Source organism: Convolutriloba macropyga, chromosome 9 (genome assembly GCF_964194025.1).
Source record: "Convolutriloba macropyga chromosome 9, txConMacr16.3, whole genome shotgun sequence".
Lineage (NCBI taxonomy): Eukaryota > Metazoa > Xenacoelomorpha > Acoela > Convolutidae > Convolutriloba > Convolutriloba macropyga.
The window spans coordinates 5,603,498-5,629,319 of record NC_134476.1 but is presented as its reverse complement, the minus strand read 5'-3'; the positions used below and the strand labels follow the sequence as shown (position 1 = coordinate 5,629,319).

Here is a 25,822-nt window from a genome sequence, read left to right as displayed (position 1 = left end):
TAACCCTAATTACCTCTTATCAGCTTTTTTCAAGAGATTGAGGGAGCTAAATCAGAAGATAAAATGAGTGATTCCAGCAAAAAGATTGAGAGGGTCCAGCTAGATGCAAGCGAAAATATTGGATGCCAAAAGCATCTAGACGATCATTCCCGTATTATCTAGCTGGCCGCCAAAAGAGAAAACATCACCCAGAAAAACCTCTCAATGCGATGACAAAAGAACAATCTGCAAAAAAATAGGGTCATATGAGAAGCAAACCGGGCAGGCTGAAGCGGCAACAGAAAATTGGTTGCACCAATTGCGCAATTTAGTGGCAAAAAATTGTTTTTTTTTCCTGGAGCCTGATGTTTGGTCTACAATTTGCCATTTAAAAAGGGATTTAATTAATGGAGAACCAAAATCTCGAAATGGCAGTTAATTTTATGAGCGTTACTAGCTGCGGGATATACTTTTCACAACTGGCACGTCAAGGAGCTGAAAGAGAAGTCTTTTGTTTCGGAGATGCAACTATTCAGTGACCAAGCATGTGACGCTAAGAATAGCCTCAATTATTCAAAGTTGCTCAAAATTGCAAAATATGACAAGAACCATAAGCCCAGCCAACGATCATCCCTTTATTAAAAAACCTCAATGGCAGCTCAATCAATTCAAATGAGCGGAGGTAGGTTCAACGAAAATCTTTGTACTATCACGCGTGTGACAGAGAACGTTCATACATATGTATATCATGAAACAAAACGCTTCATGTTCTTCTAATTGGCTATTAACTTAATGTCAGTGAGCGTATCATGAAGTCTCTGCTTAGTACTCAATATTGTATGTGTAAATTTTTGTCAAGCATCTTTTCAATAAAAAGAATAAACGTGATCTTTACTGCTAGCGCCCCTTCCCACGCTGTTTTGCAACTCCCCATTTATAGATGTTTAAACATATTGTTGGCTAACAAAAACCCGCTTTGAAAAAACCTCAAAAGATCAAAACTATCACTCGCTTAGCAAATTTTTAAAAACTTTGCTCGCTTATTTTTGCATGAAAAAAAGAACACTCTATTTCGCTCTGATTTTGATTTCTGTTCAACAGATTAACCTAAAAACTTGTTTTTACGTGCGGCTTTTGACTTCAGAATAGGTCACCATAACAATTCCAGTCGTAGAAACCAAGATCACCGCAATATAGCTCGGCCTACAGCTATAAAAAACCTGCGCAAAATTATTTAACAAGTTTATAATATACTCAAGAACTTTGAAAATGACAAAATGTTAGTTCCTTTTTTCGATGTGCGTGCGCATAAAGTTTCTCGAGAAAACCTTATAACTGATTTCATTCAACAAAACTGCAATAATTCATAACAAAAAATGCATATAAGCAACAGACGTATTCAATGTCAAATAAATGCTATACATTAAAAAATATTAAAATTGCGTTAAATTACTTTCAATTAGCAAAAAAAATTAAAAGAGTATAGAAACAAACTGCATATTTTTACTTAAGCCTACTGAAACCTTTTGAATATGAAAAAGATCCAAAAACCTCAAGTTGCCTGAAAAGGCTGCACGCACGTAAATAAATTGTCTGAAAATTTCTCGAAAACAGATATGAACAAAAGACGCTTCCTCGATTAGCTGTTCATATTCGTTCAACAGTCAAACCATTTCTATGGTTAACACATGAGTCATTTCTTGGTTCAAATTATTTTCAAAAATTATTGATTAGAAAGGCATCTCGGCTACTCGTAGTAAAAAAGAGCAGCAATAATGAAAACTTTGCAGATTGTAAACATAGCCGGCAGATTGCCGGAATAGCTGCGAAATAGACTTGCGTGCCGTAAAATACAGATGGAAAAAGATACAGAAGTGAGTTGATAATAGTTATCGCCGCCACCTATAAAACTTACCAAGTTTATTTCAAAGGAGGTTGTTTTTGGGTGCAAAAAATTTTTCCCTGTCGAGTCTCGAACCGGCGATCTCCGGATTAACAGCCAGTCGCCTTAACCACTCGGCTGTCGGACCATACAATCTGTTTTCTTACAATCAAATTTGTTTTAGGAACAGATTCTGTTTCTGAATAACCGCAATTTAGGTCACGCAGAAAGGGTGAAATCAAGCGCGAAAAAGCCATTTAAGCAGTGACGAGACAGAATGTTCTAGAACAAATGTAAAACGAAAATGAAGCGTCAGACGACGAAACAAAAAAAAACCAAGAGCACCGCAATATAGCTTCGCTCAGCTTACAGCTTCGCAGCTATAAAAAGACAATTCTAATTCTTCTGAATTTAAAAACAAAAGCACCACAATATAGCTACGTTCAGCTTACAGCTATCAAGAAACGTTGACAAGATTATAAAAATTTCGTATTTTTGTGAAATTTGGTCTTTTAAATTCCTTGACTGATCTGGTAAGAACGGGTTAGAACAAAACTTTCTTCCGATAATACAATTTAGATTGGATTAAAGTTCAGACAGCTGCTGTTACTTCAATCGCCTCTGCAATTTGAAACTTCAACAATTTGTAATTTAACAATTGTTTCCGTATCTGTAAAAGTTCACAATAATTATAACATCGATTTTGTTCTGCTCATACTGAAAATTTCAACAAGAATAAAAACTCAGAAACAGCATTTGTAAATTTATCTTCAATCCAGTTAGCAGACGTTCAAATACCAAGAGAATAAGGTAAGTACTCGAACAAAATCGAGAATATATCAGTTAATTTTATCACCAACAACTAACATTTTCACAGATTCAAACTGCTTACATCAACATCGGCTGGCGTGTCGAGTGAACGAGTTTTGAATTTTTGTCTCATTTTAGCACACAGAGGCGAAAGCTGTTCTCGAAGTTTTACAAATTGTTCGTTCTCAACTGGAGGTAATTTCGGCTGTTCTTTCTGGAGGTCGAACAATCTGCACAAGGAGGTTTCAGCGTTGAACTTTACCATTGAGTTCGGGTCATCTAAGAGCCGGAGCAACTCGTTGGCAATGAAGAGTTCCAGGTTGAAGTTTGATTTAGGCGGTTCAGTGAAGTTGAAATCTAGAAAAAATAGAACTGTTTTTATTTTGATTTACTCCAAAACTTTGATGTGTTCAGATAAACACAAAAATCCTTTTAGATGCAAAACATAGCTGGCAGATTTCCGGAATAGCTGCGAAAGAATAGACCTGCGTGCCATATAATAGAGATAGAAACAGATACAGATCTAAATTGAAAAAAAAATCGACGCCGCTCAAAAAACTAGGCTAAAAAACCTTCAGCGATAAACTATAAAGTCATTCCACAGAAGACTCTTATAAGGGACCTTTACTGCACCTATGAGTTCCTTTGACCTTAAACAAATTCAAATTAAACTTAAGTTTTAAAGTGCAAAAGCCATTTTATTGAGTGAGGTAGGTCATGTATGATCAAAGTCTAATCACGCAAATAACCTAAAAACTTTCGCAAAGCGAGTGAGAAATGACGTCACGCGCGCAAATGCCGTTAGTGAGAGGAAGAAGTCATTCAGAAAATTTGACTTTTTCAGCTTTGCTGTGTGAACAAATGTCAAACGAAAAAAGGGCGTCAGACGACGAAACAAAAAACATAGCAGGACAAGTCCTGACGTACAATTCAAAGAATTTTCGGTTCTTTCCCATTATAGCCCCCCCCCCCCAATATGGTATAATTACCATGATTGGGGGGGGGCTATAGGTTATCTGACCACTAAACTGGGGGGGGGGGGGCTATAATGGGAAAGACCCAAATTTTCATTGACTAAACAGAAAACTAGACCTAGAACGGACTATGAATGGATTGAGGAAACCATTTAGAAAAAAAACAGATCCAAAAAATCGAAACAGTAAAAATGAAAATGAAATTGCCACATATGAACAAAAAAACCATGAGCAAGAAAGCGCATTTTTGTTCAAACACCGTTTTCTCAGTCTACCGTAAAATTAGAGCGAAAAAATTTCACGCCGCAAAACCACTCGCTTTTTCGCCCCATTTCCTGTTTCGGCGTGACCAAAATCACTACTCCTATTTGACTTCAAAAATCATGAAAATGTGTGAACAGATCTTAAAAAAAAGACAGCGCCCCAATACAATTCAAATTCTTTGAATTGTAAAGAAAACCAAAACCAAGAGCACCGCAATATAGCTACGCTCAGCTTACAGCTTCGCAGCTATAAAAGATTTTAAGCTGTAATGATCATGCATCTATTTTTAAACCAAAGTTCCGAAGTTAACCAAAGATATTCAGAAGTTTGTCAAGCGCGAAGGCTACAAAAAAGCATCCTATAAACTGCTCGTAAAATATAAACGCTAACAAAAACCGCATCGCCACTCGAAATGTTAGTCACGAAACCTTGTTTGGGCCACGCAACTTTCAAATTTTGAAATGTGACAAAGAGAAATTTGACTGTTCAGAGACCTGAAATTTCAGCACTTGCACATGATTGTTTCAAGTAATGGTTAAGTGACTCTGCTTGAAGTCACTGATAACTTCTGGCGTTTATCGAGAACCACGAAGCGGTTCGAGATATTAAGTCAGAGTTTCGAAGTGACTTCTGCAGAGTCACTTAACCATGCTTAAAACACTAAAACGCGCACGTTTTAAAATAACGAAAGTCAACGAAATTCAACTTCTGGCTAAGTAGCAACTTCTGGCATTTTGACTTCTGGCACTGCAGACTTTCGGCATTTTAAAATGTGCTTATGATTGTTTCAAGTAATGAACTTACACTGAACAGAGTCATGGCAGAGAACATCTAGACAATTCGACAGCCACTGTCTTACATCCATACTCTGAGCAGAACTGCAACTCTTCACTGCTTCACAGAGGTCTTTCACACTCAATACCTCTCTCACAACCTGCTGTACCTCCTCGTCCTCCTCCGACTGATCCCCGCTTGTGTTGAGGCACTTGAGGATGGAGTGGAAGATGTAGGTACAAGATGACATGCCTACATCAGCCAATCAATCCAGATCAGTCAGCCAACAAAAACTTGCTCGTGGGGGGGGGGGGGGAGGGAGGAGGAGGGGATAGGTTCACTGGCGTGCTTCAAATGACGTCATTTTAAGTTATTATAGACCACCAATAAAATTTAAACTAAGATAAACGACTACCGTCGGGGGAATAGCTCTCGAGATATTTGACAGTCAAGGCGTTGGTCTTGATTCTAGCTAGCTTAAAGTTCAGTACAGGCCAGCTGCACCGTGTAACAGGGTGTTTACCGGGGGAGGGGGGTTTGGGGGCAGATAACAAAATTCAAATACCCGCATACTTTACCAGTTTATTCCCTTTTACAAGAGGAAAAATCAAATCACTCAACCTAGCAAAAGAATATTCGGATCTTTTCCGTTTGTGCCCCCAATTGTGCGGATCTTTTCCGTTTGTGCAGATCAATTGAACATCACGAGCTACACAGACACCGTTTAATGAAATAAGACGTTTAAGACGAGAGGGTGTCCTGGGGGTGGCGGGGAGGGTTGGTGCGGGGGTGCAGTTGCTGCGGCGGTCAAACATCTAACATTAAGGACCGCCCTTCACACCATGAAATTGTCTCCTCAAACAAATTTCGTGAATGGCATTCTTTGAGTCTAGTAAGCCGAAAAGCTCTGAGTGATTTTAATGCCCTCCAGGCGCTACCTGTTTATCCCGTGTTTGAGGGCGAAACGTCGGAATGGTAAGAAAATCGATCATGTAAAAATCGCATTAAAACACCACAGGACTTATAATTAACTTTGTTTGAGAGCAATTAATAAATAGTAGATACTTTTGTGATTAAAGTATTTATACACAAGTTATCAGAAATTTAAGAGCAAGAAAAACTAGAAATTAAAAAATCTGCATGACGCAAAACAAGCAAGATGAGGTAGGCAAAAGAACAAAAACTTGAAAAAGTAGAAATCAGCGCAAAAAATTGCTCGAGCTTCTTGGTATCAATGTCTTCGAAACAAAAAATCTAAGCATGAATGCAGCACGCTTCAGAGAACGTAGTAATCACTACTTCATCTCAGAAAAATATTTATTAAAAAAATTACTTTAATTTTTTAAAAAAACAAACGGCAAAAATAGGTAAAGCGAAACGAAAATTTTGTCTGACGGAGTAATAAAACAAGATAACAGAAGTCTTGAAAAACAATACAAAAGATTGAACGAAAAACCAAAAAACTCCTTGACCTGACCAGCAGACCAATTCAACATTACGAGTCTAAATTTCAGAAAAATAATAGCATTTAATTTGTAGATACATTCGAGATCAGTTTCGAATACCACGGCTTTTGATCCAAAACAAAAAACCAAGAAAGCAGAAAGCAAGGCATCTAAGATTAATCATACTTGACGTACTTGAGGTACGCAGAAGCAGGCAAAAAAGCAAAAAAGATCATAAATTAGATATTTGTAAACATAGCTGGAAGATTGCCAGAAAATAGCAGCAATAGCTTCGTAGATCTACTCTCAAAAATGTAGAAGAGCAAAAAAATTATTTTTAAAAAAATGCTGAGATGTTATAATTCGACTAGGAATCGGTATAACTTATAGCTGCTTCTATTAGCTGCCCGCAAATGACCATCAATTAGAGTGACACATTCACTAGACCTTATTTCTTTGAATCAAAAAGAAAACAGTCAAATTCAGAGTGAGGAAGTCATTTTTGAGAGCGCGGTAAGTCACGTGTGGCCAAAAACTTATTCACGCGATTGAACAAAAAAAAAGTTGCTCCACTAACTGACGTCACACACGCAATTCAGTTGAAAATGCATGAATGAATGAACAAAAGGCAGATTTGAAGTGATTGTTACGTTATATGTTCGTAACATCATGACGTAGAAAAAAACATAGCAGGACAAGTCCTGACGTACAATTCGAAGAATTTTCATCGACTAAACAAAAAACTAGACCTAGAACGGACTATGAGTGAATTGGAAAAAAACATTAAAAAATCAGATAAAAGCAGAAAATCAACGTCAAAATGCCGATAGCGAGAACAAAAAACCACTAGCGAGAAATGTAAATTGATTCTAATAAAAAACTAGGTCTAGAATGAACTATGAATGGATTGGAAAATCATTTAGAAAAAATCGGATCCAAGAGATTGAAAACAGTAAAAATCAGAGTGAAATTGCCGCACGTGAACAAAAAACCACTAGCGAGAAAGCGAATTTTTGTTCAAACACCGTTTTATCACTCTACTTAAAAAATAGAGCGAAAAAATTCACGCCACAAAACCACTCGCTTTTTCGCTCCATTTCCTTTTTCGGCGTGACCAAAATCCCAACTCCGATTTGACTTCAAAAATCATAAAAAGTGTGTGAACAGATCTTGAAAAAATACAGCGACCCAATACAATTCAAATTCTTTGAATTGAAAAAAACAAGAGAAGGTCAATAACAGCCTCAGCTATCTCTTTGCGGCTATTAAAAAATACCGAAGGCTTGCTAAAGCGTCTTGGAATCCATGTCTTGAGAACAATCTCGAAAATCATCGGAAAATTCTTTAAATCCTTCATACTTATGTCTTCAATCCGATTTGTTCATGCCAAAACATACAGAACAATTAACTTGCTGGCCAGCATTTATTTGGCTGGACATAAGAGGTACGCAGCGAAAAACCAGAAACAATTTTAATTTTGAAAAAATTAGCTTACATTACTAAGTTGCTTATGTTTAGAAGCGTATGTCCTCAAAACCAAAACCTGTCCGAAACCTAAAACCAAAACCTGCCAAATAGCCCAAAAACAGATTTCAAAATAGCCTTATTAGACCCTAAAAGTACAGAAATCAACTGGCAAAAATTTTCATCTAAAAACCTGAAAGCAAAGGCACAATTTTGCGTCTAAGGTGCCATTACGAATAATATATTATAACCTAAAAACATACAAGAGAAAGAATTCTTCTAGATTGCACAGGACGGACCCTTATGAACTGTCACCAACATCAACTCAAGACTCATTTAATTTAAAAAACTCTAAAAACAACAAAATAGTGAAAACTGCACAATTTTGGGCTCGTAATCTTGTAAACGCTGTTGTTGTTAATGTTTAAAGCCGGTAAGCCATAAGAAACCCTAACTAGCACCTAAAAGCTGGGAAACAATTGACAAAAAACACAATTCACCAATTCAAATTTTTATTCTGGCCTTCTACAACACAACAGGCCAACCAGATAAATAAATCCCCGGTGGCCAATGGAAACCAAAAGCAAAAAACGATCAAAATTTTTAAAATAGATAAATAAAATTTTCGAAAATTATGGTTGTTACTGTCCTGAATGCCTGAATGACATAGATTCTTAGTAAAAAATACAAAAAGCTTACCTTGCAAGCTATCAGAAATTTAATTTTGGTCTCCAAATTTATCCACTTGGAATTACAAAATGACAAAGCTGAAAGCTAAGAGTGACCTTAGTTGACAACTAAGAGCCAAACAAAGACATGGAAATATTCCATTAAAAGTTGAAAAAACGAAGCTCGAAGTATTAAAAATTTTTGTGCTCAGCGTCCACTGGAAGAAATCTACGTTGAGATCGTCGAGAGTACAAAGACGAAATGTACGAGAAAGAAATGGCGAGAAATACGAGACAAATATGTACGAAGAAATCGTAGAGACTATTAGCACCTTAGAAATTTTACAGCAACGTTTTGCCCCCGATGTTTGCCAACTTCTGTTCCCCTCAAGTTGGAATTGTGTATAGATTGTACAAAAAAATTAAGAAAGAAAACCCGCTAAAATTATCCCTTGAACAGTTAAAAACGACGATTTCCAAAATTATTGAGACAACGCTTTTGGTTGTTTTTTCCGCACGTCTTGACAACGAAACAAACTCCGCGAATCGACTCAAATTTTAAAAGTGTTAAAAGTTTAAAACCATTATAAAACGAACTAACCAGCTTGCGATAGAAGGATATTTTTGCTGAGACTCAATGCCCTCACAGCCGCAAACAACTTCCCACAATCTTTATGCATAAAAAGTTTCTCCGAATGATTTTTACAACAAATAGATAGAGCAACTGCATTCGAGTGACACAGATCGATTCCTTTGCTTTCGCTTGTATTCAGAAAAACGTCCTTCATAATTTCATTCAACTTTTGTTCAGGCAAAAATCCTGAAATCATTCCAAGACAACCCCCACACGCTTTTCTGAAATCTTCACTTTCGTTTTGCCGTAGCGCCAAAACTTCTGCAAAAATTTTGTCTCGAATCGCCGGGTTCATTTTCGGCCCAATCGCTTTAACACTTTGCTGCAAGGCGTTTAAAGCTACGCTTTGCGCTTGTACATCTGGGCTGTTTTGGACAATATTCAACAATTCGGTGAAAATCGGATCCGGACGCAGATGAATCGCCATAATTAGCCCAACACCCTCAGCCCCTTTAATTTTCACCCTTTCGTTCGGGTCCGATATTGCCTTCATGAAAGTATTTTGCAACTGAGGCAAAAAGGGTTTCAACATAACTCCGACTTTATTCAACAACAAATTCAAAGTTGACAAGAACGCAATTCGGACATTAACAGAGTACCTTTCCCCCAAGATTCTAATCAAAGGACCTGTAATTTGGATAACTAAATGCTGTAAAGCTCCGGCGGTTGTTACCTTGATAGCTTCTGATAAACCATAAGCCGCTTGCTCTTTCGATTCCTGAGACCCGTTCATAATGCTTTCCCTGTAGATGGGCAAAATAGCCCCGATTCCCTTTTTGGCGACGCACAACCCTTTTATCAAACCAGTCGAGCTTTGCTGTGAAGCTTGGCGAACGGCTTGTCGTATGTTGAACAATTGGCCGATTTGTTCAGCAGAATCAAGTTTCTTCACAAACTTTGTCAAAATATCGTAAACAAGCATTAAAAACTCATCATCAGAACTTTCATTGGCAAGCAAGCTTAGAAGAACTTTGAACACTTCCGAACAAAAATCTGATAAGTTGATTTCAGTTGTTGTAACAAAGCTGTTGAAAAGTTTAAGTCCAGCAAGAGATTTTGTTTCCTTTGCTCGCTCGCTTGCAACTCCGAGCAAATGCTCGACTATAAACGCGACAGCTTGACGTTCCTCGATTTGCTCAAACAAGATTACCATTCCTTTCAAATCTTCATCTTCATTTTCCGAATTGGTCAGTGACGTCACCAAAGCTGGTAAAATTTTCTCCAAATGGTTGTTCAAGGTCTCACCGGCAACCGGTGCAATGATTGCAAGAGCTGCAACGTTTGCAGGAGGTTTTGTCAATTCTGGAATCAAAAACGGCATTACCGATCGACTTCGAATTGCAATAACTTGTTTCAAACCATCGGTAGCGTATTCGCCGACAATACCATCGGTTAATTTCGGAATTAACGGTTTCAAAACTTCTTCTAACGCTTGTTGATGAATTATATTGTACAATTTATCAAACGCTTTTGCAGCTGCAATTCTAACCCTTTCAAACGGGTCGCATAGCCCCATTTCCACCGTTGGGACAATAATTGACAAATACTGCTGGACTTGATCACGACTAGTGCTGGCCATCACTTCTCCCAAACCAATACACACACCCTGCCTATGATCTGTGTCTGGCGATTTCAAGCCCCGTTCCAAAACTGGGATGATTTCCGGCAATACACGGTCTCCGAGTTTCTTGGCCAGATCGCCCAGGGTTCTAGCTGCAATTTGTTTCTTTTCCTCACTGTCACATGCCAAATTTCCCAAGAGCAGTGAAAACAAAGTAGGCAAAATTTCTTTCAATGTTCGAGGAGTGTTTGAAACCACAATTTTCCATACATGCAACGATGCTTGACGAACTGGTAGTGAAACGTCATTTCTACCCATATAAAGACCACCCAAAACTCTATCACGCCGTTCTAGTGTCAGAAGTTCTGACAATTTTGTGTTAGTCTTTTCAGTTCCAAACGTGTCATCATCACCTTCGGTTTCCGTTGACATTTTGCCAGTAACTCCTAATAGTTTGAACAACAAATCGCCCAATAATTGGATCGAACTTAATCGAATTCTCCAGTTTTCATCAAAAAGTCCTTTATCGAGCTCGGGTAAAAATATCGCGAGCGAGGTCGTCGAGTACTGGTTTATAATCTGCTGCCCAGCTTTAAACGAGGAATCCCGAACATATTCAACTTCCGAAGCCAGACCTTGAAGAACAGCTGGAATTATCTGGTCAACGTACGATGCAAAATGCGAGCCAAAAGCCAACGGGAGGAAAATGAATATAGACAAGTAGCCATCGCGCACATGCGGGGGGTGATCAACGTTCATAGCTTCGCACACAATTTGGGGCAAAATCTCCTGCAATTTACTGGGTCCAATAGCTGCGTATACCTCACTCAAACCCTGGGCAGCCCCGGAACGATCAATATTACTAACGCTGGACACGACAGTTTGTCTTAACCAGGGCATCATAACTTCCAAAATACAGTCACCTATTCCGCGCACCAATGAACCCAAAGCCCTGGAAGAATGCGCCCTGATTTCGGGCACCGGGTCAATCAAAACCGTCTTGAACCCTGGAATCAACTTGTCCAGGTACGGTTTCAAGTCTTTCGAGTCTGATAAGGTATTGATGTTGCAGAGAATCTGGCATCCCATTTTTCTCACTTCAGCAGATCTGTCTTTGAAGGAGTTTTCAAGAATCGGCATAATCAAAGCCAAGCTCGCAGCGTCAATCATATGCACAAATCTCGTTTTGAGAAGTATTTGTAACGTCCTTTTCGTTTCATCAGCCGTATTACTCAGCGCTTTTAGAATATCTGCAGATATGCCTTGAATTTCTGGGTTCTTCACAACAGAGGCAACTTGGTTCAACGCTTGCTTAGCACAAGCCGCGACTTTGTGATGTGAGTCGTTTAAGACTTCCAAAAGTTTTGGCACAATTGTCGGCAAGCAGGCTGAAAGTTGTTTCGGAGCACAGTGCGACATAGCTCCTAAGAGTTCGATGCACCCGACCTTTGTTCGCCAACTTTCTTCCTCGAGTCCTTTCAACAATGTCGGCAAAACGATTTTAACTCCGTGGACAGTTAATTTTTGCATCACAACTTTCGACGTTTCTTCGGCCATGTCTCGAACTTGTTTCTGAGGATCACCAAAAGCTATCAACAAGTGAGGTAATAAAGTGACAAGGTACGGTTCGAAAATTCTTCCGAGCAACAAACACAGACTTTGAAATCCAAGCAAAGCACCAATTCGTCGGTTCCACGACTTTTTGTCCTCTATCGCTTCCTGCAATTGGCTAATAACTTGCAGTTGTTTCAAAGACATTATACCGAGACCTTTGACAAGACCCGCAACCCCAAACGCAGCGCCTCGACGTTCGCAGGGATCTTCAGTCGTGAGCAGGAGAGTCAACAGTTTGGATATCAATTCTGGGCAGTCGTCGCGTATTGCGTCTACTAACTTGGGCAAACAATTGGCGACCGCCTCTTGAACTAAAGGCGAGGGTTCACTCAATGACTCCATGAGTTTCGAGACAATCGGTTTGATTTTGGCTTGATCATCCATCATATGTTTCGCAAGAGAACCCATCAAAATTACTACAGATTGTTTCACAATTACGGACCCATTCTCATTGTCCATGTAATCCTGCAGTACCTTTAAAAACTGCCGACAGTTCTTCTGGCCGAAAACGTCCAAGGCTTCTTGAGCTGCGTTTAACACACCTTGACGAACCTGCTCATTTGTATCGTCCAAGCCCGTCTGCAGGAAGAACTCAAACATTGAGTCCAAAATTGACTCCGGGACAAATTTCACAACCTGCTTCAAACATTCCGCAACGCCTAATCTTGGTTCCCAGACATCCGGAACTTCTTCGCTAATAATCCTTCCCAAAGTATCTTTTTTCGCGGGAACAAACGTAATTTTGGCTTGGAATAGGGTTATCAAATCGTCAAAAATCTCAGCAGCTATTGATTGATCATTTTCGATAACTTTTCCCATCGCGATAGACGCCGACTTGTTCAAACTCACGCATTCGGTGCTCACAATTTCCAAAAGCTGTTCTGGCAAGAACGCTTCAAAGTTTTCATTAGGAATTTTGTTCCAGATTTCAGCGGCCATTTTCGAAATATTTGGTTCTTCGTCAAATGTCAACGCATAAATCAAAGTGAACAGTTTCAAAGACCTTTCAAAATCATTTATAGGCGGTACTAATAAGCTTGCCAAAGTATCGCAACTCTCCAAAACGCTCGATTGAATAGTTACAGACGGTCTCAGAAGCGATTGGTACAAATTTTCCGTCAACTTTGGGTCAGTAACTTTGGAGTTGAAAACTAGAGCGCACAATTTTCGCGAAACTTGCTTCGCTTTAACTTGAATAGCCGGTGGAAATTCTTGCAGAACGTGAAACAAACTATTAAACATTTTTGATACTGGCAAAACAGCTGAGTTTTGGACTGAAGTTTCCGATAACTGAACGTCAAAAATAGCAACAACCGCTTCAATGACGTCATATTTTTCAGCGGATGACGTCACCAGGTCTTCAGATAACGCGTAAATAGATTCGTGAAAAGTTGGGTGGAAAAGGTTGAACACATTTATGGGAAGCTGAAATGATCTGATTGCGTCATCTTGATACTGAAAGACTTCAGATTTCACATAGTCCATTACAATTTCAGCACAACCCAACACATCTTTGGGCAAAAATTTCAACTCTTCTTTAATTTCTGGCGCTTTTGCGATTCTAAAAACTGCTTGACTCAAAGAATTCCATTTTTGACTTAGCGCTGTTTCAGTTACAACAAGAGCGCCAATTTCGTGGATTAATTTTTGCGCGTGAAACGTCGCGATATGAATTGCGCATAATTTTGCCAGCACGGGAATAATCAAATGACAGTTAGCCGCAATCAATTCAGGCGCTCCTTTAAATAAAGCTCTCAGAGCTTCGCAGGTTTTTGAAACTTTTAATTCATAGCATTTCAGATCCGCGCGAATAGCCGATTCTCTAGCTAACGCTTTGTCAACGATGTCTTGCTGCTTTTTGGTCAGTTTTTTCTCCTTCACTTTCAGTTCTTTCGACAGTTCTCTAAACGCTTTCTCTTCTTTCCACGACATCCCTTTATCCTCACGTTTCACATTCTTCGATTCCTGGTCAATTCGACTGACATCGGTCCAGACATTCAGGTCATATACCGTTCCTTCTGCCGTTTTAAATATTTCGTAATTTTCTTTCGTAACTTGTTTCGAGCAACAGTCTTCCAGGAAACTTAGAACTTTGCTCAGAATTGGCTGAACAAAAGACTTTCCATACCCACTCGCAGAGGCTTGCAAAACAGCACAATCTAAAGTTTCGACGCTTTCTCTAGCTAGCACATACCTGGTCACAATTAAACCCTGCTCGCTGTTTGGAATTGAACAAGAGTCACATAAATGTTTCCAATTTTTGCCACAAATTTTTACTTCGTCTTGGTTGCAAATTGTCAAAAATTCCGCACATAACTCACGTTTTGATTGAATATGCCAATCTGAACTTACTATGGCGAAAATTAATTCATACAAAACGCGAGCATTTTCTTTCTGCTTCGAAACTTTGCTAATATCGGGCACAAATTCTCGTTCGAAAAACGCTGCGTCAATTTCTTTATAATATTCTGACCAAATTTCACGAACCGTGGATGTTACAATTTCAACCAATACTCCAACTTCGAACAAATTCGCCACTTTTTTCAAAACTTTCAAAGCTTCAGCTCTTATTGAATGACTTCGATGAAGAGCCAAGATACACAAAATTGACAGAAAAACAACATCAGGCTTGATTAAATGTTCTAAACGCAAAATAACGTGTTCTAACAACAGAATAATTTCTCTCAAATTTGTAGAAGGCTGTACTTTCAATACACGAATCGAGTTCAAAAGATCAATTTTGCCGAGAAAATTCTTCACAACAGTCAGAGCTTTTGAATCTTCATTTTCCGCGAATTTGCTTAGAAGCAACAAATCTACGCTTAAATCATGAAACAGATTCAATGTTAGAGTCGCATTTTGTTGTTTTGTGAGAAATTCGATTCTTAACGGTATCAATTCGTTCACCTGCTCTTCAAACCTCGGCTTTTCCGACAATTTCAAACACATTTTTGCCAAAATTGTTTGGGTTTGAGGGCTGGCTTGGTTACAAGTTGGCGCTTTGAGCCATCCCAGAAACTCAGGGCTAATTTTCTTGCTAAATTTACCCACCCAAGCTAACATACAATTCAAAACTCCAGTTTGAAGCACCAAAGGGTCGTTTGTTTTCACAAGTTTTGATAAATTAATCAAGACATTCGATGCCAACTGGTCAATTTTCGATTCCGGGACAGCATTTGACGACATTTGCGATAAGATGTCCAGAATAAGTTGTTTTTGGGTGGCTGAACTCAATTTTTTCTCACTTTTTCCAGCATAAATCGCGCACAATTCTGCGCTTAATTTGTCAACAAACTCCCATTGTGAACAATGTTTGAACAAATTTGAAAAAACTTCCGCTGATTTCAACGAAACTTCACTAGATTGAGCAATTAAGAAATCGAAAAACGCGTTGAAAAACTCGGATAACTTCTCACTAAAATCAATTTTTGTCGTTTTCATGATTTCACACACAGAAGGTAGCGCTTTTTCGGCATGCCTTGTTAAAGCCCGTTTCAGTTCCGGCCAAAGAATATTAACAAAACTTTCATAATCGTAGCAATTCAGAACTTCTGTGCAAAGTGATTTTTGACCCTCCAAATTCCCAGAACTGCTCAAAAATCCTAAAGATTTAGCACATAATTTCAAGTCAACGTTTTCCTTTTTGAATTGATTCACAGTGAGATGCAACGCCAAGAAATTTAACTCTTTCGGGCTTTCAGCTGCATTTTGACTGGATTCGGAACATTTTTCCAGCATCGCTAGACATTTTGAAAAGGTTTCCAGTAAACAATTCTTGAACGACAGATAGAAGTCCTTTTTACGCATTCGTTTCAAACCGGACGAAAAAAGCAGTTCGAAAGTTGAAGCAAAAATAGTGGCTTGTTTGTCTGTTAGTCTCTTGTCAGTTTCTCGAGTATGATAATAAACAACAGCTTTTGACAGTAACTTCATGGCAACCAAACAGTTCCACGAACTGAAGAAGTTGAACACATTAGATTTTGTTACTAGAACCAAAGATTCCAAAACCGCTTGAGAATGTCCCATTTCTAGACATTTTTGTACAAAATCAGAAATTTGACCGACTTGTTTCGGTTGCATCAGATACAATTTCGAAATAAGTTTCCGACAGTTTTCCCGAATTTGTTCCGCTGACGTACTTTTGAGAGGCCCCTCTTTGAGTAGAGCATCAACCTTAACTTGTGACTTGTACTTGTCATGATCTCCGCTTTCATTAGAGGTCAATTTTTCAGTTGCTATCACAGCAGTTGCATTTGCCGATTGGCTTTTCGGTTTCAGATTCTTCTGCATTACCATTTCTCTACCTGAAATCGTAAAAAGTGATAAATGGACAAAAATAATCCGAAAAACTTGATCGCAAAATTCGAACGACAACATAGTATGCAGATTGCCGGAAAATAGCCGCCGTTGACTCCCTAGAGGCCAATCGGGATTGAAACAGAAACAGAAAAGCTTAAAATTGACTGGCTTTTTTCGAATTGTCAATAAGTGTTTTAGTTTGGCGCAGAGTTAAATTAGATTACAAAGCCACACTTAATTCAGCTCCTAAAATGAAGGCTATTAAGCGTGATACTAATTCTAGCCAGCAATCTCTTTAATGGACTTTGATGACATAATACACTATGCCTTAATGACCGGACTTTATCGGTCTTTACCTTCTATTTTGATCTTGCCCATAACCGCATTAACTATATTTCGTCACTTTTTAAACAATTCTAAAATCAAGACAATAAGCTAAATACAAATACGGTGTCAGGACAAGTTACCCAGTGCCATTATACCCAATGCCAATATACCCAACGCCATTATACCCAATGTACTTTGATATTTTTGTTCAATCAACAATTCCGACAACAAATTAGCAGTCGCTATTACCCGTATGTTTCAACATACTTAATGGCCATGGCCATGCCTCAGCGGCCCGTGGGACTTGATATGAAACTATCACAGCCGAACAAGTGATTAAATTATTTTGCTTAATGGCCATGGCCATGCCTCAGCGGCCCGTGGGAATTGATATGAAGCTATCACAACCGAACATGGGGTTAAATTATCCGCTTGTTAAATCATACGTGTAAGAGCTATTTTCTGCTAATTAGTACTCGGATTATGGAACGAAAATATCAATGTGAATTGGGTATAATGGCATTGGGTATTTTGGCATTGGGTATAATGACAATGGGTATTTAGCAATTAGGTATAATGGCATTGGGTAAATTGTCAGGTAACCTAAAAATACAATTGAGTTCAAATTGTAGATTTTTATTTTGTTATATCAGTGTGTTAAATGCCAAGGTTTTCACTTTCTAGATGAGTTCATTATAAGTCCAAAACAACTGCAATTCCCTTGCCTTTTGATTTTGCCAATAACCGAATTCACTATATTTCGTCATTTTTTTCAAATAATTCTAAAATCAGGACAATAAGCGTAATACAAATACAATTATGTTCAAATTGTAGATTTTTTTTGCTATCAGCGTCTTGAATACCAAGGTTTCCTATTTAAAAAAGCAAGAAACAGAGAAAGACACGAAAACCACCTCTGTCCCAAATATACTAAAACAACAATACCGAAGTCACACAAGATTTTATCGAGAAAATTTATCGCGAACTTTAATGAAAACAATTAGTTAATCTTCAAAAAGAATAATTTCTATGAAAAATCGACAACCAAATTCAAATTAACTTGTTATCTGAACTCAAATATCCGCGTTCTGGGGAAATACTTACACTCCAATACTAAAATTTGTTTCAACAGTTTTCTAATTTTACCCGAATAGCAAAGACCGATCAAAATTCAGGCCGTAGATACAAAATCGACTTTGTAGCTGGCAGACAATAGAAAATCAGCTTACAAAATTCGTAATTAATTCGTTATTTTATTTTATTGGCTACAAATGTCTTAAATCAGTGAGCATGACTCTTTTCGCAGGCTATATATGCGAAGTTTGACTCCAAAACGATGAAAGCACAAACTGAAAAATATCTGAAAAATTTGAAAACTCAAGCAAGTGCAATTATTTTTAATCAACACCTGTTGCGATAATAGCAGTTAAATAAACTGCCAGTGTAATAAATTTTAATGCCCGAGCGACACTGGAAAAACATTCAGCATGAGACTACGAGTTTATCACAATCTTTTATCGCCACTGTTACTGAGTAAACAGTGGCGATAAAAGAGTGCTGATAAACTCGTAGTCTAATGATGGGAACAATTTGATAATCTTTTAGTCTAAAAAAATATTGTGTGGTGTGGGTGTGGTGTGTGTGCGCGTTTGTGTGTGTGGTGTGAAAGCGTGTGTGTATGTAGTGAGTGTGTGGTGTGTTGTGTGTCAATGCGTGCTTGTGTGTGTTTGTGCGTGTTTGCTCTGTGTGTGTGTGGTGTGCGTGTGTGTGTGCTTGTGTGTGTGTGTGTCTCTGTGTGTGTGCGTGCATGTGTGTTTGTGCGTGCGGATGCGTGTTTGTGTGGGAGGGTTTGCGCATGTGAACAAAACGGAGAACAGATCAGAAGAAATATCACTTACCTTTGAAAATGTAATTGTCCACAAAAAATAAAAATGAAAAACCAATAAAACACAGACACTTGTGTTCAATCTTGAAATGATCGAAACAGGTGTTGATTAAAAAATTACCACGCGTTTGTTATCGCCCTCGAAGTTATCTTAGCACCTCGGCTTCGCCTCGGAGTTTGATAACATCTCGGTGGCGATAACAACCGTGTGGTAATATTCATTATATTTACAGATCAGTCAATACCTCTGCTACGTTCGCTTGCATGTTTTAACGTAAAAGTTGCAGTATTCGGACTTTCTAGATGAGTTCATTATAAATTCAAAACAACTGCAATAGCTCCCTAGACACAACCAGAAACAAAACCAGATTTGCGAGAAAAGTGAAAACTTGTTTAAAAACTTTTGATATCTGCGATATCATTGAAATCAGTTTCCCTAAAACTGGATGACGTTATGAGCAAAAGGGTGAAATAAGGTGCCCATTTGGTATGATATATCGATAAGTAGTACAACGAACTCAACATATTAAACTCGAAACATGTATTCTTGAAAATGTTTGCATTAAAACGCTCCAAAGACCACTGGGCATCGAGATAAAAGAAAATATAGCCCTTGGTGATTTCGTAGACAAATTGCGCAGGAAAGTTGAGAATTCTAAAATAGTGTTCATTCTTAGCCTAAACTCGAAAATTTGAATTTAGCTCGTCCTACCTTGGCTCTCCCTAGCTTCAGCAAAAAGACAAAAAAAAGAAAATTGACAACCAAAAAACTGCAAGCATAGCCGGTAGAAGGCCACATATAAGCATGAAATACATTTTGTTTCCGTAGAATATAGATAGAAACAAATGCAAAATTGAGTTGATGAAGATGTTTCAATTTCACGGGAGAGATGTTTCTTATTTGAGACTTTAATCACACAATTGAGTTCTGTTGAACAAACGAAATTTAAAAAAAATAAGAAAATTATTTCAGTGAGGTAAGTTATGCATGAACACAATCTTATTACGCAATGAGCTAAACACTCTTGGTAGAAAAGTGTTTGTGTGTGCGTGTGTGTGAGAGATAAAAGAGTGGTGATAAACTCGTAGTCTAATGATGGAAACAATTTGATAAACTTGTAGTCTAAAAAAACTTGTGTGGTGTGTGTGTGTGTGAAAATGTGTGTGCGTGTGTGTGTGTGTGGTGAGTGTGGTGTGAAAGCGTGTGTGTAGGTGTGTTGTGTGTTTTGTGTGTGCGTGCTTGTGTGTGTTTGTGCGTGTTTGCTCTTGTGTGTGTGTGTGTCTGTGTGGTGTGCGTGTGTGTGTTTGTGCGTGTGTGTCTGTGGTGTGTGTCCATGTGAACAGATCCGAAGAAATATCACTTACCTTTGAAAATGTAATTGTCCACAAAAAATGAAAATGAAAACCAATAAAACACACACACACTTGTGTTCAATCTTGAAATGATCGCAACAAGTGTTGATTAAAAAAATTACCACACGGTTGTTATCCTCCTCGAAGTTATCTTAGCACCTCGGCTTTGCCTCGGAGTTTGATAACTTCTCGGTGGCGATAACAACCGTGTGGTAATATTCATTATATTTACAGATCAGTCAATACCTCTGCTACGTTCTCTTGCATGTTTTAACGTAAAAGTTGCAGTATTCGGACTTTCTAGAAGAGTTCATTATAAATTAAAAACAACTGCAATAGCTCCCTAGACACAACCAGAAACAAAACCAGATTTGCGAGAAAAGTGAAAACTTGTTTAAAAACTTTTGATATCTGCGATATCATTGAAATCAGTTTCCCTAAAACTGGATGACGTTATGAGCAAAAGGGTGAAATAAGGTGCCCATTTGGTATGATATATCGATAAGTAGTACAACGAACTCAACATATTAAACTCGAAACATGTATTCTTGAAAATGTTTGCATTAAAACGCTCCAAAGACCACTGGGCATCGAGATAAAAGAAAATATAGCCCTTGGTGATTTCGTAGACAAATTGCGCAGGAAAGTTGAGAATTCTAAAATAGTGTTCATTCTTAGCCTAAACTCGAAAATTTGAATTTAGCTCGTCCTACCTTGGCTCTCCCTAGCTTCAGCAAAAAGACAAAAAAAAGAAAATTGACAACCAAAAAACTGCAAGCATAGCCGGTAGAAGGCCACATATAAGCATGAAATACATTTTGTTTCCGTAGAATATAGATAGAAACAAATGCAAAATTGAGTTGATGAAGATGTTTCAATTTCACGGGAGAGATGTTTCTTATTTGAGACTTTAATCACACAATTGAGTTCTGTTGAACAAACGAAATTAAAAAAAAATAAGAAAACTATTTCAGTGAGGTAAGTTATGCATGAACACAATCTTATTACGCAATGAGCTAAACACTCTTGGTAGAAAAGTGTTTGTGTGTGCGTGTGTGTTAGAGAGATAAAAGAGTGGTGATAAACTCGTAGTCTAATGATGGAAACAATTTGATAAACTTGTAGTCTAAAAAAACTTGTGTGGTGTGTGTGTGAAAATGTGTGTGCGTGTGTGTGTGGTGAGTGTGGTGTGAAAGCGTGTGTATGTGTGGTGTGTTTTGTGTGTGCGTGCTTGTGTGTGTTTGTGCGTGTTTGCTCTTGTGTGTGTGTGTGTCTGTGTGGTGTGCGTGTGTGTATGTTTGTGCGTGTGTGTCTCTGTGGTGTGTGTGCATGTGAACAGATCCGAAGAAATATCACTTACCTTTGAAAATGTAATTGTCCACAAAAAATGGAAATGAAAAACCAATAAAACACACACACTTGTGTTCAATCTTGAAATGATCGCAACAAGTGTTGATAAAAAAATTACCACACGGTTGTTATCCTCCTCGAAGTTATCTTAGCACCTCGGCTGTGCCTTGGAGTTTGATAACTTCTCGGTGGCGATAACAACCGGGTGGTAATATTCATTATATTTACAGATCAGTCAATACCTCTGCTACGTTCGCTTGCATGTTTTAACGTAAAAGTTGCAGTATTCGGACTTTCTAGATGAGTTCATTATAAATTCAAAACAACTGCAATAGCTCCCTAGACACAACCAGAAACAAAACCAGATTTGCGAGAAAAGTGAAAACTTGTTTAAAAACTTTTGATATCTGCGATATCATTGAAATCAGTTTCCCTAAAACTGGATGACGTTATGAGCAAAAGGGTGAAATAAGGTGCCCATTTGGTATAATATATCGATAAGTAGTACAAAGACCTCAGCATATTAAACTCGAAACATGTATTCTTGGAAATGTTTGCAATAAAACGCTCCAAAGACCACTGGGCATCGAGATAAACGAAAAAAATATAGCCCTTGGTGATTTCGTAGACAAATTGCGGAGGAAAGGTGAGAATTCTAAAATAGTGTTCATTCTCAGCCTAAACTCAAAAACTTGAATTTAGCTTGGCCTACCTTCGCTCTTCCTAGCTTCAAAAAGGAGACAAAAAAATTGATAACCAAAAAACTGCAAGCATAGCCTGTAGAATGCCACATATAAGCCCGAAATACACTTTGTTTCCGTAGAATATAGATAGAAACAAATGCAAAATTGAGTTGATGAAGATATTTCAATTTCACAGGAGAGATATGTTTCATATTTGAGACTTTAATCTCACAATTGAGTTCTGTTGAACAAACGAAATTAAAAAAAATAAGAAAATTATTTCAGTGAGGTAAGTTACGCATGAACACAATCTTATTACGCAATGAGCTAAACACTCTTGGTAGAGATGTGTGTGTTTGTGGGTGTGAGAGAGAGACAGAGAGAAACGAACAAAACATCACGCGTGAAAATCGCACGTGAAATTTTAGAATTAACGAGAGAAAAAGTCCAACGAACTGCACTTTGAAACTTACAGAAAAAGATAAACAAGGCCTTTTCCGTGTTCAGTCAAAACTCAAGTGATGATTGTTTGTAAGTAGATGCAGCTGTTGATGAAACCATAAAATTCTATAGTTTTTATTCCCAAATTATTTTGTTAAAAATCGAAATCATTTTAAATTACAACCGAAGCTTCATTTCACTAGCGTTCATTGGGCAGATATGTTTTATTGACATTGAAAGGACCTAAAGGATCCTGATACGACATTAAAATTCAATATGAGAATTGGGCAAGGCATTTAGAGAGTCAAAGAGATTGAACAAGAGATACAAGATAAAAATCTAGCCCTTGGTGAATTCGTAGACAAATTGCGGAGGAAAGGTGAGAATTCCAAAATTGTTTTAATTCTTAGCCTAAATTCAAAAACCTGAATTTAGCTCTTCCAAGCTTTGCTGCTCCTAGCTTCATTAAGGACACAAAAAATGATAACAAAAAAACAATGATAACAAAAAATGATAACAAAAATGATAACAAAAAAATCAGAAAATTATTTTAGTGAGTTAAGTTACGCATGAACACAATCCTATCACGCAATGAGCTAAACACTCCAGGAAAAGATATATATATATATATATATATATATATATATATATCTTTTCCAGGAGTGTTTAGCTCATTGCGTGATAGGATTGTGTTCATGCGTAACTTAACTCACTGAAATAATTTTCTGATTTTTAAAATTCGTATATATATATATATATATATATGTAATATATATATATATATATATATATATATAATATATATATATATATATATATATATATATATATATATATATATATATACATATATATATATATATATATATGAATATATATATATATGTATATATATATATATATATATATATATATATATGTGTGTGTGTGTGTGTGTGAAAGAGAGGGTGAGAGAGAGAGCGAGAGAGAAACTAACATAACATTACGCGTGAAAATCGCTCGTGAACATCACGTGAAATTTTAGAAATAACGAGAGAAAAAGTCCAACGAACTGAACCTTAAAACTTACAGGAAAAACACAAGATAAAATTCAATTAGAGAATTAGGCAAGGCATTTAGAGAGTCAAAGAGATGGAACTGATAGTTAGATCTAGATTCACAGAAAAAGAAAAAACAAGAGAGATCGACAAAATATTTTCTTAGTGTCCAAAAGTGTTTTAATTTGGTGTGCAGTTCAATTCTAAAAGTATACTTAATTCAGCTTCTACGCTGAACGCTGTTAGGCTCAATACTGATGACAGTAATTAATCGCTTGAATTAACTATTGCACCATTACTTAATAACCGGGTTTTACCGGTTTACCCTGTTTCGTTTGATTTTGCTCTTTTGACCTTGACCGTATTCACTACATTGTGAATTTCAATTACAAAAATAATTTAAAATCCATTCAATTGAAACAGCGAGTGAGGTGTCAGAAGTCAAACGTGAAAGTCTCGACTTAGGCAAAACGAAAAACATGACCGAAAGGTAAAACGAATTAATAAAGCCGACAGACTTTCGGAATAGCTGCGAAGTAGATTATCGTGCATTTAAGTACAGGTGGAAAAAGAAACAGAAAACAGTTGAGAGAAAGTCATCGCGGCAACCTTACAAACTTTAATTCGATCATTTAGAAATCTTTTGGGTGCAAAAACACTTCACAGAGAGGTTCAGAAGAGTGACAAAGTCGAGCAAAAAATGTTTCTCGAGAAAAAGGTCAGACAAAAAAGAGCGTCAGCCAAGGAAAACGCTTCGCAGCTACAAAGGAGAACGCCTAAATAATAGCCGTTCAAAGGCTGACAGAAGCTGTTAACCATAAAGCGACTAGCGTCGGACTAATTTCTCCCGAACAACAGGCGGGGCAAAATAATTCAGAGGGTGGTACAGCCCACATTTTTCTTTATGGTGCAAAAAATGACTAAAGATAGATTCAAACCCTCGACCTGCGGCGTTCTAGACTCAAACATTAAGCACTTGGCTATCAGGTTCTTGTGGTTATGTTACAATAGCTTCTCTTTTTAGCAACAGACTTCATTTCTAAATGAGAGCAATTTAGATCATGCCAATTGAAGAATTCAAGCGTGAAAAAGTCACTCGAGAAGGGCAATCGAAAGAATGTCCTAGAAGAAAAGAACAAAAACGGTAAGCGAAATTTTGCCTAGAAGACACACGCTTACAATAGTTGCTTCAAATTTCGTTCGAGAACTGTATTAGAAGTAATAGTTGCATGACTCTGCTCGAATTCACTGAGAACTTTTGGCGTTTATCGAGAACAACGAAGCGGTTCGCGATATTAACTCAGAATTTCGAATTGGCTTCTGCAGAGTCCATGCTTAAGACCATGCTTAAAAAACGAAATGCGCACGTTTTAAAATAACGAAAGTCAACGTCTGGTTACGTACAAAATTCTGGTATCTTAGCTTAACATATAGTTCAGAACGCTCTCAATTATAACTTGACAATAAGTCAAAAGCCGCGCATGTGATCCAATAATTTGAAGGATTAATATCTGAAAACATAAGCGAATAACGTCGTGTGAATTGCTCTCAAACGACCGGCGAGCAGTTGGCTTTGCTAGTATCTAACTGTGGCCTAGGGATGCTAGCATTGGGGCGGGGGTGTGACCGGTGTGTATGTCTGGAGGGGGAGGGCAATAGTGGGGGGTCAAGCCATGATTCGTAGGGTTGCGAAGGCCAGATGAAAGGAGGGTTCAAATCGAACTGTCCTTCACACCGGGAATTCAAGTCTACTCAGCACGTTCGGTGGATGGCATATTTAAATCAGAAAGGCTCTTAGAGAACTGCTCAGCAACAATGCCCCGGGCTTTACCAGTTTCCATAGACAAAAAGTCACAAAATTTGTCGATCAGACGAAAAACCATCAGAAAAATTGGTGCTACGAAAATCTTGTAACAAAGACCAGTAGAGATAAAATTGCCAGAAATTTTGTTTGAGATAAAATAATTATCATTCGCCAGTCAAAATGCTCATAAAAATGTTCATATAAATACTTTTAATTAGCGATTTTTGACAAAGTGTCTGGTAATTAGTGGAGGGCATATCTTTTGTGCAACCATAATAATATACTACATTACCAACGAAATGGATAAATTTTAAGGAAAAACTTGTACATCAAAGTGATTGGAACCAAATGTGCGATAGAGATGAGCGATTTATAGTCCTCACTACAGGCACTCTCGACGCGACTTCTAAAAAGAACTGATTTTTAACAGAGCAACTGATCTCAAATGACGATACAACTCTGAATCAGAGCGCTTTGAGTCAACGATGCTAAGAAAAGGCACCTTGAGTAAGTCAATCTCTTCCGACAAAAATAAGGTTGCGTTTCTAGGCTGTGTTAGTAGCAAAAAACTAAC

At 37.8% G+C, this 25,822-nt stretch overlaps 1 protein-coding gene across 1 annotated transcript; it reads right to left on the bottom strand.

Annotated features, from left to right (window-relative positions):
- Window positions 1-2,405: 2,405 nt before the first annotated feature.
- LOC142345579 (stalled ribosome sensor GCN1-like) lies at window positions 2,406-16,369 on the bottom strand. The gene is made up of 3 exons (XM_075397699.1): window positions 8,862-16,369; window positions 4,714-4,935; window positions 2,406-3,028 (listed from the first exon to the last, which is right to left on the bottom strand). Exons 1-3 carry the CDS (start codon window positions 16,363-16,365, stop codon window positions 2,733-2,735), a joined length of 8,022 nt encoding a protein of 2,673 aa, XP_075253814.1. The 5' UTR covers window positions 16,366-16,369; the 3' UTR covers window positions 2,406-2,732.
- Window positions 16,370-25,822: the final 9,453 nt, after the last annotated feature.